The sequence below is a fragment of the Fomitiporia mediterranea genome (genome assembly GCF_000271605.1).
Source record: "Fomitiporia mediterranea MF3/22 unplaced genomic scaffold FOMMEscaffold_7, whole genome shotgun sequence".
Classification (NCBI taxonomy): domain Eukaryota; kingdom Fungi; phylum Basidiomycota; class Agaricomycetes; order Hymenochaetales; family Hymenochaetaceae; genus Fomitiporia; species Fomitiporia mediterranea.
The window spans coordinates 2,860,502-2,876,663 of NW_006760392.1; the positions used below are offsets into that span (position 1 = coordinate 2,860,502).

General features: G+C 47.0%; 3 protein-coding genes across 3 annotated transcripts; all 3 read left to right on the forward strand.

The window, feature by feature from the left end:
- Positions 1–531: 531 nt before the first annotated feature.
- Positions 532–6,109, forward strand: FOMMEDRAFT_168901 (WD40 repeat-like protein; the record flags this gene model as incomplete). The annotated part of the gene is made up of 10 exons (XM_007267794.1): positions 532–681; positions 739–934; positions 987–1,123; positions 1,175–1,224; positions 1,278–1,412; positions 1,465–1,515; positions 1,569–1,764; positions 1,815–1,946; positions 1,993–3,542; positions 3,593–6,109. Exons 1-10 carry the CDS (start codon positions 672–674, stop codon positions 6,107–6,109), a joined length of 4,974 nt encoding a protein of 1,657 aa, XP_007267856.1. The 5' UTR covers positions 532–671.
- A 2,388-nt stretch (positions 6,110–8,497) lies between these two features.
- Positions 8,498–11,278, forward strand: FOMMEDRAFT_147410 (uncharacterized protein; the record flags this gene model as incomplete). The annotated part of the gene is made up of 7 exons (XM_007267795.1): positions 8,498–9,307; positions 9,389–9,716; positions 9,788–10,037; positions 10,162–10,258; positions 10,283–10,349; positions 10,571–10,593; positions 11,246–11,278. The coding sequence occupies exons 1-7, from the start codon at positions 8,549–8,551 to the stop codon at positions 11,276–11,278; spliced, it is 1,557 nt and encodes a 518-aa protein (XP_007267857.1). The 5' UTR covers positions 8,498–8,548.
- Positions 11,279–12,758: 1,480 nt separating this feature from the next.
- FOMMEDRAFT_87207 (kinase-like protein) lies at positions 12,759–14,815 on the forward strand (the record flags this gene model as incomplete). The annotated part of the gene is made up of 9 exons (XM_007267796.1): positions 12,759–12,864; positions 12,932–12,972; positions 13,047–13,116; positions 13,202–13,350; positions 13,464–13,698; positions 13,760–13,930; positions 14,022–14,191; positions 14,249–14,464; positions 14,528–14,815. The coding sequence occupies 9 exons, from the start codon at positions 12,759–12,761 to the stop codon at positions 14,813–14,815; spliced, it is 1,446 nt and encodes a 481-aa protein (XP_007267858.1).
- Positions 14,816–16,162: the final 1,347 nt, after the last annotated feature.

Sequence of the window (16,162 nt, forward strand, 5' to 3'; positions counted from 1 at the left end):
CTGTGCATCCTTGTGTGTAATGTCGGAGACGCTCGACACCAACAAGTGGCCATGGATCAACGTCCGATGAGTACCTGTATTGAGAAGACAGACGAGCATGTCAAGTTTCTGTATCAAAGAAGCTGATGCACTGCATCTAAATGCTCAGGTGTACAGTGCCAGGCATATGCCTCAGATAATAGCAATCATTGATATTGACTTGTTGGGCGTATAAAGCATTTAGGAGAAGGTAAGCACTGCTGATCCAGTAGTTACCCAAAGAAATGATAGACAAGCAAGAATATGCGTACATCTTGTGCACCTTCTGAGTACTGAAAATCGATGCAATTAAGGTGCAAGTGATTCCTTTGCAGCGAACTGGTCTATCTAACGTTGCTCCGTATAAGGCTTTAGTTTCAAACTCCGCTGATAATCAACTCAACGTGTGCCAAAGAAGACTTCATACAACTTACAAGTACCCAAACACGTCTATTCCAGTGCATTTATTCCTTCACAGCATTCTTAAGCGTCATTAATGAAGAACATCGGAATAGCCGGATTAACATGCAGCTGCCTCACCACAGCCTGAACCTAGTGACTACATTACCTCCCACCTCCCTTCCCTTTCCCTCCACTTCTCGACCCACGTATGGAGCTACAACGACAGTCCGGGCAAACTCTGGCATCGAGCGATGAAGGAGGGTGAGTGGTTGCTTGTCTCTGTCGGGGTGCTGCTGTTAAGCTTGATCCATCGTGCAGGTTCATTCATCTCGAAGGCATGTGGATCCCAACATTTACAGGCGTCCATTCTGACTGTTTGTGTAGCAATTGATGTCAAGATCACCGGCGAACGGAAGTACTCAAAGCTCCAGATAATACTTGAGGGTGGATCGCAATTTCGGCACACGTCAGACGTAGTTGAGAACTCGTTGTCGGTGCAGTGGGATTCTGATATGTACGTATTTGCAGGTCATGCCATCCTAAATATCTTGATCAAATTTATTTAGATATGTAAAATCTCAAACCAAAGCAGTTCTTTTGGTTCAGTACATTAAAGGCTTCCGTATTCAACGAACACTCGACAAATTCGATCTAGATTTCTGCTCACAGGAGATTGGGCCAAGGAAGACGGTCACGCGGATAGGTATTAGGACTCACAATATTCAGTTTCTCAGAGAAATGACTTTACATCCAGGCCGGGAATCCCTTGCTACCGTGGAACTATCTTTTGGGCAGGAGAGATCGGTATGATTACTTCCAGTTTCTCGTTCATTATGTACTAATTCAATGTGACTTAGTCTCTTGACATTGCACGTTGGCTAACTCCCAATGCCGTTACTGCTCTTGGGTCAAAAGTCACCATGCTCGATAAACTTGATAGGGTATTCAAATTATGTGACCTTGCACTGAAACTAGTCACGGGTGCATCCGAGGTGAGTTCTTAAAGTTTCTTCACCCAAGTTAATAATGAATACTTCGGGAAAGGTGAATCCATTTGCAAAAGCCGCGGCTAGTATTATTAGTAGAGTTTTCGAGGTATGATTTTTTGCTCAGTTGCACTTCAAGAGCATTAACAGCTATTTATCCAGAGGTTCCGCGACATTCCGTTGTTTCATAAGGAGCTCGTCTTAATCCTGGACAATGTGGTAGAACTCTTGCCTATTGTAGAGCTCGTTCTCAAGCATGTCACTAACGACGAAGTACGAGGAATTCTCCAGAAGTTCTTTGATTTCGTTATAAAATTGGCAATAAATTTGGAGGATTACGCGTCTAAGCCTCCCTTGAGTGAGCCATCCATTTTTCCTGATTACATCACATTAATTTCTGCTATTTAGGATTTGTCCTTTGGAGTTGGTACAACCCTAGGAAAGACGAAATTCACCAGATCAAGGACCAGCTGACGTACACGCTACGCAGCTTGAGTCTCGGGTTGCAGGCTAATATTATAGGTGTAGCAACTGCGATCGGTGAGTGTACACCGCTGGGAGAGATCTTCGCTTACCAAGTCAATAGATGAACGCCAGCTTTCGGAGATAGAAGAAAGGGCATTGGAACGGCTGTGGCCGCCAGAAAATAGTGCCTATGATCCATCTCGCGGATGTCTATCAGGCACAAGAAGAAGCGTTTTACAGAATGTCGAAGAATGGGTGCACTCAAAGCACCATTCTCAGCGAATCTATTGGGTACATGGCGTCGCGGGTTGTGGAAAAAGCTCGGTAGCAGCGTCCGTGGCAACTGCACTGGACGGGCAGAAGGTCCTGTCGGGGTCATTCTTCTGTAAGCGGGATATTCCCGAACGAAGGAGTGCTGGACGACTCCTCCGTTCGCTGGCGTACTTTCTATCGCGGAGAATAATGACGTTCAGGAAGGCCGTCCTTCAGCAAATGGAGGATGACCCTGTTATACTGGATAAGCCTCTCGCACATCAGTTCAACAGACTTCTTGCGAATCCAATAGCGGCAGTTTCTCGAGAGATGGAATCGGAAATGATGGTCGTTATTGTCATTGACGCTTTGGACGAATGTGAAGACGGCGAAACTACTGCATCACATCTTGTGAGCATGGCCGAAGCAGCACATTGGCTCAGAATCATCATTACCAGCCGTCCAAATCCACGAATCAAGGAAAACATGCTCCGAGTCAATAACCTCGTCCAGGACTGCGACTTGTTTGAAGCAACCACTGACGAAGACATATATCACTTTGTCCGAGAACAGTTCACGTCCAATCCTGGCCTTCGCAAAATCCAACCAGCCCCAATTGATGTTCTAGTACAAAGGGCGGCAGGACATTTCATATGGATTTCTACGGTCCTAAAACATGTTAGCATGAAATCGTTCGGAAAGGGCAAGCTCTTGCGGCAAATAGTCGAATCAAATCCTGGGACATCGTCTTCCGAAGGAAACCTTGATGCCGTATACTTACGAGTACTCCAAGACGCCGCGCAAAACTTCACGGATGGCGAGCACGCGGTCAGGCTCATTGTCGGCCTCATCTTTGTGATTTCGAAGAATAAACCACTCCCTTTAGAAGCGTTATGTGCCTTCGTTCCTTCCGACCTAGATGCTGGGCAAGATGAGCTGGACGCCTTGCTCAGGCATTTGGGCTCGGTGCTATACGAGGACGCTCAGACTGGTGCTATACGTGTTTGTCACCCGTCATTCCTCGATTTCGTCGGGAGCAGTGATAGGTCTGGACAGTTCTGGACAGCAGTAGCGGAATTGGAAATGAGCATGGTGGAGAGGTGTCTTCAAATCATGCTCGACGGGCTCAAATTCAATATTTGCGACTTAGAAACTTCATATGCCCCGAATTGTGATGTGTTGGACCTCAGTCAGCGTATATATTGTAAAATATCTCGGCAGCTACAGTATAGCTGCCTGTACTGGTTCAACCATTTATGCCGATCCCAAACTGACGAGGTATGCGAAGGCCAGGTGCAGCAAATTCTACGCCAATTTTTGTTTCGGACTTCGTCACTGTACTGGTTGGAGGTGTTAAGCGTCATGTCTGAGCTTGGAGTAGCGATTGCCACTCTCGAAGGGTTCTTGAGTGTTTCGAAGGTGTGTAGGTCTGTACAATTGCTATTTCACGTCATTCACAATTCAAGCAGAGCTTTAACTTTGACCAAGAACTCGTTTCTACTGCGTCGGATCTATACCGATTTGTGACGGCCTTCCGAGAGCCGATGGCGACAAGTGCACCACACATCTACCTTTCAGCGTTGCTATGGGCGCCGGTCAAGGCGATGATGGCAAGACGATATTGTACGGACTTTAATATCCGACAATGCATATTGAAAGGGGTCAATGAATACTGGCCAGTCAATATTCATACATTATCTGTACATTCTAGCGTCTTGGGTGTTGCCTATTCCCCGGACGGTCGTCATATAGTCTCTGCGTCTGAGGACGGGGCAGTGAACATTTGGGATGCTCAGACTGGTGCACAGATAGCATCACTCGAAGGCCATCAAGGCTCTGTAGAGTCTGTTGCTTATTCGCCTGACGGACGTCACGTGATCTCTGGCTCTGACGACAAGACTCTGCGCGTTTGGGATGTTGAAACGGGTGCACAGGTGGGCACACCGATCGAAGGGCATGTAGGTGGCATCCGGTCTGTTGCTTATTCACCAGAAGGACGTCATATTGTCTCTGGGTCTGACGACACGACAGTGCGCATTTGGGATGCTGAGACGGGTACACAGGTAGACACACCACTTGAAGGTCATCAAGGCACCGTCCGTTCTGTCGCGTATTCGCCAAACGGACGTTATATCGTCTCTGGGTCTGAAGACGGGACAGTGCGTATATGGGATTCTCAGGCGGGAGCACAGGTGTACTGCGCCGTGATCACATCATTCGGAAATTATCGCACAACCTTTTCTGTTGCTTATTCACCAAACGGACGTTATATCGTCTCTGGATCCGAAGATACATTGCGTATATGGGACGCTGAGACAGGTGCTCAAGTTGGCACACCACTCGAAGGCCATAGTCGCTCCTGGGTCGTTTCTGTGGCGTATTCCCCAGACGGACATCGTATCATCTCCGGCTCTAGTGACAAAACGGTGCGTATATGGGATGCTGAGACAGGTGTGCAAGTTGGCAAGCCTCTCGAAGGTCATGGAGACTTCATTACTTCTGTCGCATGTTCACCAGACGGACTTCATATTGTTTCTAGCTCTCATGACGAGACACTGCGAATCTGGGACACTCAGACGGGTACACAAGTAGATACATTGCTCGAAGGTCATCATGACGATCCGCATTGTGCATTTTATTCCCCAGAGGGGCGTCATATTGCCTCTGGGTCTCGGGACAGGATGTCGCGCATCTGGGATGTCAAGATGGGCGCACAGGTGGTCACACCGCTCAAAGGCCATCAAGACGCTATCCTTTCTGTTGCTTATTCACCAAATGGACGTCATATTGTCTCTGGATCTGCGGAAAAGACAGTACGCGTATGGGATGTTTGGACGGGTCTGCAAGTGGGCACCCCACTTGAAGGTCATCAAAGATCTGCCACTGTTGTTGTTTATTCTCCAGACGGACGATGCATTGTCTCTGGTTCTGGAGACAAGACAGTGCGCATATGGGATGCTGAGACAGGTGCGCAAGTGGGCACACCACTCGAAGGTCATCAAAGCCGGGTCCTTTCTGTTTCTTATTCACCGGACGGACGTCATATTGTCTCTGGTTCTGACGACAAAACGGTGCGCATTTGGGATGTTCATATCGGAGCACAAGTGTGTGCAGCACTCGAAGGACATCAAGAAGAAGTCGAATCTGTTGCCTATTCGCCAAACGGACGTTACATTGTCTCTGGGTCTAGCGACTGGACAGTGCGCATTTGGGATGCTGAGACAGGCGCACAGGTGGGTGCACCACTCAAAGGTCATCAAAACGATGTCCGTTCTGTTGCATATTCACCAGACGGGCGTCATATCGTCTCTGGGTCCGATGACAATACAATGCGTATATGGGAGGTTAAGGCATGTATACAGTTGGCAACGCCGACCAAGGGTCACCGAGGCAATGATCATTCTGTTTCTTATTTATCAGACGGGTGTCACTCCGCATCTGAGTCTGATGACTGGGCAGTACACATGCGGGATAGCCGGACGAGTGCACAGACTAGTGCTTCATTGGAAGGTCACCTTGACTCCACCCATTCTGTGGTACAAATTCAGAATGGACGTGATATCGTTTCTGAGTCTGGAGACGAGATGGTTCCCAGTCGGGACAACCACAGCACGAATCAGATGGATTGCCTTCATACGACGGAAGAGGCTTGTGAGGTGGAAATACGTTTCCTAGATAACAACTCGGAATCTATGGATGGCAACTTCACAACAAATTCGGGTGATAGTGATGAAGGAGAATATTGTGCAGATGTAAATGGGTTTGTATGGTTAAACGAAGAAAGGACAGGGCCAAAAGCGGAATCAACAGCATTGTATAGGAATCATCCATCAGTGGTTCCAGTGGACGGATGGATCCGGACTCGATCAGGTGGCTTACTACTATGGATCCCGCATGAGTATCGCAATGGTATTTGCGATATGAGTGTGGATTGCTTTCCGCGTGACGCTCCCGGCCATCCTGTAAGGCTCGACTGGTCAAAGTAGTGTCATGGAGATACGTGGACTAACGTTAAAATAAGTGACGACGGCTAGCTCTTTACAATTAGCACTTGCCAAACAGTTGTACAATGTGCCTTTAGTCATTGTGTAGTTGTCAATTTGTAGTCATTATTCTTTAGGGGTTTATAATATGTATTTGGTTTCACTCGGATTATGCGTACAATCTGGCTTGTTTACCGAAAGTATTGGTGTTTCCTATATACATTTTTGAATGTATACATTCTGGAGATACGTACGATAAACTACAGAACAGACAGTTTGCAAAACAAATATACACACGTGTCTCTGCATTGTCAATACACAGCACCCGGGAATGTAACCCTAGGAAAGACAATTTTGTAAAATAACATACCAACAAAACCATTGGCCTTGATGAGCCATCTATCTGTAATTTAGAGTCTGACACGGCAGAATCAATTCTGCTAGACTTCTAGGACCGTTTCACATGTGAGGTAGGATGGGCACGATTTGGACATTAATTCTGATACTGATGAGGCAGGCTGAGGTTGACCTAAAGTAAGGAAAGCTGTACGACGAAATATAAATCTTAAAAATATTCTGAACGTTACAATAAGAAGGGAGTGATTAGTGCCATCTTTCTATAAGTGTAAGTCTAGGTGAGCCGAGACCTTCAAGTTGTGTGTTGATACAGTTAGACACAAAGACAAAGGTATTCAGGTTATAATAATGTAATGAAGAAACTCCACCGTTTGTAACAGTAATTTTGTTCGTTCTAGGTAGGTCTAAGAATATTGATTCCTTTACTTTTCTTGGACGATACAACAGAAGGAACGAAACACAAGAGATTGTACACACAAGAGACACCTTATCTCCCCTTTCCTGGATCGATCTGAAATCTAGAACTCTCGCCCTCTCAGATGCTATGCTGGACCCTGTGACCTCCTAAATAAAGCTCCCATTCGAATTTAAAGGAAGGAAGTGGAGTTGTCTCGGCTGGGTAGTGTACTGCGCACGAAGACTAGATGCTGTGTTTCTAGCTTCACGGAGGTAAAGTGGTAAGATGGTAGTCGATGGCCAAAAGCGATGAGTCACCAGATCAGGTATGCTTAGCTGGCGTGCATGGAAGGAAAAGAGAAAACTATGAGCTAGGCCCGGAAAGACAGAGACGTTTAATAGAGAGCCGGGACGGAGGACTAGTCAGTCAGCCAACATCTAATCGTCACGCCGATCCGGTCCCGAACGATACTCATTCCCGACCCGTTAGAATAGAGAATATTCAGTGGGTAAGGTCCGAGGCCCGTCTTCATCTTGGCAGGAAGGGTTCAGTGCTTTCGAAGTTTTATCAAATGCGCAGTCGAACTGAAGGGAAGACTCTTCGGTGTTCTGGCAGGATCCGTGGGTGATCGGCGTCGGCGACAAGTCGTGATGAACACAGAATAGTTTCTGTATTACACACTGTATATTTAGATGCATTTTGACGGCGCGACGCCGCAGGTCGAGATCCGTGACTTATCCTTACTTTTAAATTTTTCTTCTTCTTTGGGCTTGTCACCTTTTCCGCTTTGTCGCGAACAATTCGTTCTCCGCGTACTTCGACGGAGACGCTCAACACAGACACGTGGCGATAGAACAACATCAGGCAAGTATCTGCATTGAGAAGATAGACAAGAATGTCAAGTTTCTGCATCAAAGAAGCTCTAGCCAGATGCACTGCATTTGACGGCTCAGGAGAGTAGCGCCGGACTGCGCATCCAATAATAGCAATCATTGTCTTGTTGAGCGTTTAGAGCGTTTAGGAGAGTGTAAACGCCACAGAGCCCGGAAATGACAAACAGACGCGGATCCGTAGTCATCCTATGTGTCTTTTGAGCACTAGGAGTCAACATAACCAAAGGCGTATTCCTCCTATGTTGTGCTAGTTCTGAGCAATGAAGTTCGTCGGCGAAGGCTGTATGCAGTGATAGATATTGACACAGGCTCCGCCCGAGTGGTGATAGACGCTCATTGAATGGGATCAGCTGAGCGGCGCGAACGTTGATATTTCGCCCCAACGACTATTGATTACGACAAAACAAGAAGAGGATAGGATACTAATCATCACGGCCGCCTAGAACGAAGCTTGGTGCTTCCGAGCTACATCGCCCTGTAAGGAAGGCCGATAATCAATTGCATCTGAGATGATTAGTAGAGGCGATATTTTTGCTTTGCCGAGTCGGAGAAGAGGGCGCACTTTGTCTGACTACTACAGTGCACAGTAAACGTGCTGCAAAGGAACTTGGGAGGATAAAGTGGCGATTTCTTTTGAAAAAAAGGCACGTGGAGCGGACGCCGACGCGTGACCCGACAAGTAACACAGAGGCACCTGCACTTACACCTCTTCCTTACATATTTGTGCCATCATCCCTCGCTAGCGACATCTCGACACCTCTCTCCCAACAAACATCTTGTTCGACACTTTCAGCGATGCCTGCAGGCCACCCACTTATCTCGCCAACGGACTCATCGCAGTTGGCCGATGACACTCCCCAAATAAAACGTTGTTCTGGCTGTCAAGGGCCACTTAATGCTGAGGCACCAACGGCCACCCAATTGTACTCGCCCGAGTCCATCGAGAACACCAATCTTTGCAACGCATGCAGGGACTCACGGACTGTAACATGTTCTCCACTCGTCGTCTACCCAGGGCTCTCGGTTGTTGCGGATGGAGTCCGGGAGATCGACGTCTCGCGCCGTGTCATCCGCAACGTCAAACACGACAACATGCCCATGTGTATTGACGGGCTACTTGAGACGGATTCCTCATCTAGTGACGAAGAGAGTGAACCGCACGGGGAGGGAAGGAGTGCCTTTGCTATTGACAATTCGTGTCAAATTAATCCCAGTAGTGTTCCACAGAGCTCCCTCTCCATACCTATCCCTGTTTCGACATCCTCACTCCAGCGCTCCTATCCTCAGCGCAACGTCTCTCCTAGATCTGTTTCCCCTACTTTGCGTTTTATTCCCCCAAGATCCCCGGTTCGGCAAACATACCCATCCTCAGGACAAATACATCCCACACTTACACACGACATCGATCATGACGACGGATATCCCGACCCTCTCGTAGATATAACTAGACTGCGGGTGCGTTCGAAGGGTTACAGATGTCTTCAGCCCGGTGCCACGTTCAGAGGCACTCAGAAAAGCGGGCGGAATAGCTACGACGTCAACGTCACCATTGTTGTTAGTCCCGTTGCTTAGCTGTCATGCCGCGTGTTTTCGGCGTCACTGATTTTGTCCATTTTATTCGTAATTTTTATTCAGGATGTTGACTTTGCTTCCTCATTTTTGTGCGGATATCTGTGCATCCGCGGGTTGACGGACGACTGGCCGGAACTTACCACGTATTTCGATGCACAGATCATTGGTATGCGCCACGGTTTCGACACTCAGGATTGGGGCGCCTCCCGGCAAGAGGACATGGTACATTGGGCTCGGTTCCCGGCGTTCCGCGCGCTGCAAAAGGAATTGATTGAACCTCGAATGCTGCTGCCTGCTAATACTTCCCGCCCTGCCGTGTTCATGCGTTGGAAAGAACGGTTCCTCGTCCCGGATCATCGAGTGGAAGACATCAGTGGCGCTAGTTTTGCTGGTAAGCATTCATACGCACCCACGTCTATTTCAATTTATCTGGACTCATCTGTTTCATTTTCATGTCCTCAGGGTTTTACTACGTCTGCGTAGATTTCGATCCAGAGCCTCAATCCACTCCTCCGTCTTCTCGGGTGTTAGCGGATGAGCTTCCGGTTTGCATGGAAAGCGGATTTGCGTCTTATCCGGAAGAACCTTTACCAGAGCCTCGTGGCGGCGCGAATGAGGAATTGAGCAGCCGAAGACAGAATCCCTGGGATGAGCCTGCTGAGGTGCCTACAGCGAGGATGTGTGGTTTCTATTACCACAAGAACTCTGAGCCGTGCGTAGCGGTTTCCTTTTTCCTGAATGCCATTTTTCTGATTTTCTTGTTTTTCTACGCTGCATTTTGTTGTGAATTTCCTTGACGTACAGATATCAGCAGCTCTCGTTGAACCATGTGGAAGATCGCTTCCATTCGAGCTTCGAGTTTCGCTGAGACTCGATCGAGGTGGTGGCGGAGCTGAGGATTGGTATGGATCGATCGAAGGTGGTCGTAGTCGTGTAGGTTGTCATCGATCTGTGAAGTTTAGTCTGGTTAGAATGGCGAAAAAAATTAAGAAACGAAAAGGAAGCGAGACGGTTACGAAAGCAGGTTCGTCCTTGCTTCATGTCGAAAGGAAAAGGAGTGCCCTGGCGCGACGTTTGGTGTGCTAAGGGGTTCGTGGCGATGGACGAGCGAGCATACTATGTATGAAAAGCTTTTCTGCTTGAATGACTTGCACCGCCGTGCGTGGGTGATTCGTCGGACAATGGTGTAAGCCTATGCCATGGCTGTGGATACCTCTTCTCTCGCCGGACTCTGGATTCGTACAGACGTTGATGTCGGCGGTATCTTGGTAAGCGCTCTGTGGGCGCTTATTGGCCACCTTGGTGGTTATTTTCCTGTTCGATTTCTTGGCTCGTTTCTTTTGTCAATGTTTCTTCCTTTTTTGTTGCTTTCACGGACGATAAACTCAATCGATGACTTCTGCATGCACGAGTCCTTGCATTTGCCCATGTCATTTCCTCTTTTCGCTCGTTCATACCTTTTACGCATTCGTTTCATCGGTATCATAAACCTCAAGACACAAATCACTTTACCTATCCTACAACCAGGCATGCGATTCCTTCACGTCGCTTTCCTTTTCCCATTCTCCGTTACAGTCGTCTTTACATGTCCCTGTTGGAACGATCTTTCACTTCTTTCATGACCTTAGTCTCCTGTACTTTACGCTATGTCTTTTGTTACATATATCCCAGTTCGTGTGATTTTTTTTCACCCTCTTTGGTAAAGTGAGTGAGTGGGGTTATATTGTAAGGTGCATACATCCGTATAAGTAGGTGTGATCAGATCTCTTTTTTCACGAGACGTTTTTGGCAACTGGTGGACTTCTAATCCTGAGTTGCACTCGAACAGTTTGAAATACTGAGGTTGCTACATGTCCACGGATGGAACAATAAAGTTTACTAGTTATTGTAATACTAATAGATGCAACATTTTTCATTAAGTTAATCAATGTCAGTGTTGGTAATAAGAAATAGAAATTAAATAAAAAATAAAACCACGACACCCAGGATTCCCGCGTGGTCCCCCACCGTGGTACTAACTGGGCGGCACTTCGGTTAACTGCGCAGATCGGACGGGATGCGGTGTTTTCGAAGTCCTATGGCCGTGGATACCAGATCATGTACTGTATAGACTATATCCACTTGATTTTTTTGAGGAAATTATAGGAAAGATTGTAAAGTTGGAGTCTGGAGGGAGATGTAGATGCAAAGTTTTAACAGTAATAAAGTAATTATGTTGTAGAGATTTGTCTTAAATTGTTTCTGTGTTTAATAGCACTCAGATATACACAATGTTAATACTAATAGGACTTTTGTAAGAGGTTTTGCCCTTTGGATACAAATGACATTCAAGGTATATGCCATATTTAATCACTACTGCCTTTTCCTGCTACTAGCCATCTGCATGAGGATGCGTCGCAAAGGAGAATAAATGGTGATGTAAGTCTATATGTAATAAGAACGGGTCTGGTCGGATTGTTCATTTCTTCTTGTAATCACGGCTCGTATTATTACTACGTGCTTCCGTGTGATAGACAGGATGACTGTTCCTGTGTTCTATCTGCCCGCAAAGCGTGCATCGTTAAAGTAAATAAGTAGTCCATGTATGAAAACATCTCCGTGTGATAGACGGGATGAGTAGGACGTATGTGCTAACTCGGAACCCGCCGTCTCACCTCACTTGATTATTCGCCACTTGCAAGATGGTAGTAACTATGTTTGTGGCGTCTTGTTCTTGTTCTTGTCTCTTCCTTGTAAAAAGGACTTTGGGAGGATCCACGTTTCTCTCGGAGATGCCAAGGATAGAGATATTAATATCATTGTGAACAATGGATCGGAGTGTTTCCAGTCCAGCGAGCGGAAGCAATACTATAATCTGATCTAAAATTGGCTTATTCGCATGGATGCCGTGTCGAAGTGTAATATTAACGATTTTGAGGTGGTACCCTAATCAACAGTGCGGCGTGGAGGAAGCTATAAGATGAGCTTCTGAATAGAGATGTTATCCACTGGTGGACCTCTGCTGCGTCAACGTGAACGTCTCGGAAAGGAAACGATCGACACAGTGTGGCAAGGCAGGTGAAATATTTCAATAGAATAGAAATGTGCAAAAAGCTCGTCGTTAAACGTACAGCTTTAGCTCTCCTCGTTCGTATAACTGAACACTGTATGAGACAAGGTCGTGACCATCAAGGTGATTTACTTAAAAGCAGGAAAGGAAAAAGCGAAAGGAGCGCTAAAGTTTGGAGGGCACGTGCATTTCTCTTCTCGCTTCGGCGCAGCAAGCGGAAAGCGGTAATCGCACTTGTACACTTCTTACTTCTTGTCCTTCGCGCTCATCGTCTACCCCCTCCCCCTTCGAGTCGGTCGTGGACTCCTCGTCCTCGTCCCTCTCCAGCTCGTCATTATTCCTATCTGGTTCTGGTTCTCTTTCTTCCGCTCGTCATCTGATCCGATGGCTTCTCATGGCGGTCACTCGTCCTCGACGACTAACCTCGTTGGTGTCCATTACCGCGTAGGCAAGAAGATCGGAGAGGGCTCCTTCGGTGTCATCTTTGAAGGTATCGTTCATCCCTTCATTTCTACTAGGAGGTGTGCTGTGCGGATGGCACTGATGCATGGGTCTAGGGACAAATCTGCTCAACTCGCAGACCGTTGCTATAAAGTTTGTGCGTATCGAATATTGCTATGGCATCACTACATATTGCAATGGATCCTTACTCAAAGCGTTCATATCGTATAGGAACCACGCAAGTCGGATGCACCGCAGTTGCGAGATGAGTGTCGGTCGTACAGGATCTTGGCAGGATGTCGTCAGTATACATTTCCTCACCCAAAAATTTCAATTCATTACGGAGTCTTTCTCACTTTCGTCTTTTTCTCTCAAACCAAAAACAGCTGGAATCCCGCAGATTTATCATTTCGGACAAGAGGGTCTGCACAATATCCTCGTTATAGACTTGTTGGGTCCGAGCTTAGAGGACCTGTTTGACATGTGTGGACGCAAGTTCTCCATCAAAACGGTCTGCTTGACTGCACGACAGATGGTACGTCATTTCCCACAGGTCCTTTCTCTTCCATTGTTCAACTGTACGCACTACGCCCTATTCCAACGCATCTTCACGCTTCTCGCGTACGAACACTAACCCCTTTCTGGCAGATTTCGCGGGTCCAGACCATCCACGAGAGGAACCTCATCTACCGTGACATCAAGCCGGACAACTTCCTCATCGGGAGGCCGGGGACGAAGAACGCGAACCTCATACATGTTGTTGATTTTGGGATGGCGAAGCAGTATCGTGATCCGAAGACGAAGCAGCACATTCCGTACCGTGAACGGAAGAGTCTAAGCGGCACGGCACGTTACATGAGTATCAACACACATCTTGGTCGCGGTACGTTACAACAATTCCGTCGCTTAGGATGGTGTTTGACCCGATTCTTTCGTTTGATCAGAACAGTCACGGAGGGATGACCTTGAAGCTCTCGGGCACGTCTTTATGTACTTCCTTCGCGGCAGCCTACCATGGCAAGGTCTCAAAGCCGCGACTAATAAGCAGAAGTACGAGAAGATCGGCGAGAAAAAGCAGACGACGCCGATCAAAGAGCTGTGTGAGAGTCTACCCGGTGCGTCATTCCGTCCTCTCGCGGATGGCATTATATGCCAGTGTTTGCTCATCGTTGTGTCTTCGATTTGGTTCCTCGAACGCTTTTACAGAAGAATTTAGCATATACTTGAACTATGTGCGAAAGCTCGGGTTCGAAGAGACTCCGGACTACGATTTTCTTCGGGAGTTGTTCACGAAGGTGATGAAGAATATGGGAGAGGTAGACGATCAGAGGTATGATTGGAATGAATTGAACGGAGGCCGAGGGTGGGAATCGCAAGTTGTAGGTCTTCATCATCAACTGAGGTAAATCAGACTGACGGTAGGAATATTCCAGTTGGGGACATCGAGCTCAACGCAGCCTACGCAAGAACGTCGTCGAGACGAGCGAGGACGACGAGAGGACGAAGCACGACGACGCGTCTCCGCCCAACCACCAATGCAGCCTTCACCCGCACTCGTGCGACATGGTTCCAAGAAGCATAACATCCCCGCTGCACTTATTCCAGGTGTGGCAGGCGGGACGGCAACACCGAATAGCGCTGCAGCTCAGGTGGGTATTCCACCTGCCTCTCCAGGTAGACGCGCAAGTGCCCAACAAGGTTCGCCACAACAGCAACAATCACAGGCCGGGCATCCTTATGCGAGTGCGCCTCCTGCGTTAGGGGAGTACGGAGCAGGTGATGACGATGCGTTTGCTAATGGGAGTGGAGGAGCTGGATACGCGCGAACACCGGGTATGGTGAGCGCTGCTCCGCCTGAGTTGAGTAACGTACGTGCGCGTGGTGGGGAGATTGGTGTGGCGAATGGTGGGGAGGGGTATGAGAGCCAACATGCTGTGTATGATCCTGAGCCTCCGAAACGGAGCTTGCTTGTACGGATCTTGACGTGCCATTGTGGATGATTTGACGTCGCTTTCGAATTTCTGACGACTTTACTCAACGACCTGCTATTCCTTCTCTTCCTATTACCCATTCTACACGAATGTCGTTCGTTCGTCCGCCCGGGTTTGCGTCCTGTCGATACAACCTTCCTTCTCAGCTGTCAGCTATGCTTTCCGCCCTCCTCAACTTTCGTATGTTTTCTCGCACTTACGCTTGTTTGGACCCTCTGGACGAGCTGCGCTCCGAACCAAACTAAATTCAGATCCAATCAAATCGTTCTGCTGCTGCTAATTGTAATATATACATCAGCCCTTTCTTCCTACCCTCCCTTCCGTTCCCATCCTTTCTACTTATTGTGTTGGGCTATTGGATTTTTACTTTCTTTCTTCCTTCCTTCTTCAATCCGCCTCGTTTAATTCTTCTTTTTTCTTTCTTTCTGTTATCTTCTCTTCTCACTTCGCGATGTTCAATACTCATTACTCAAGATTCAACACTCGGTATACTCAATATTCACCCACTACGGCGTCCTTATGACTTTTTCTTTATTTACTTTCTCACGACTATATATACCAACTTCAAGGGTTAACTTAATACCAAGTGACACTTGCGAGCGAGTCTGCATAAGATGAACATGCTCTTTTTTTTCTCTTTTTTGCCGGATATATATACCCACTCTCTTCGTCCATCCCCCTCTTATTCTATTATCGTCACTGAGCATTATACGATGACACCTATGCAATATTTTCCCCTCTTTTTCCTTCCTTGACTTTTCGAGGTTATTTCTTTTAAATCGAGAAAACGGAAAATTAACGCTACAGTTCATTTCACTTTTATTTTATTATGATTTCATGATTCATTTTCATCCGACTAGACAATTTTTTCCCCTTTCTCAATCAATCTCATATGCATCTTCATTTTCTCGTTCATGTTCTTACTTTCATCACTGGATTAAAGGCAAAAATGAAATGAAATGAATTAAACATATGAAGTTTTTTCGTTTGCTCGGGAATGTACAAAATAGGCAGTTGTGCTTACGTAATGAATAGGTACTTTTTGGTTTGTTTGCACGCACAAGCTTGACTTGCGACCAGAGCTAGGACACCTCTATCAGGATCTTCCATTTTGTTGTGTTCGTCAGCTACCTTCTTAATGTGATTCTGCCTTGATCAAGACTTGTAAATATCACTCAGGTATCCTGCAACACCAAGAGTCCTCTTCCATAATGGGACACAATGTTACTTGGTTTCGTGGTATACTTTGCCACTCTGAAACTTACGTGCATGAAGGTCTGCTGTGATATTACACCACCTGGATCCCAATGGCTCTATTCTATCGTTCCAACACAAGTACTGGGCTTGAAAAATGGT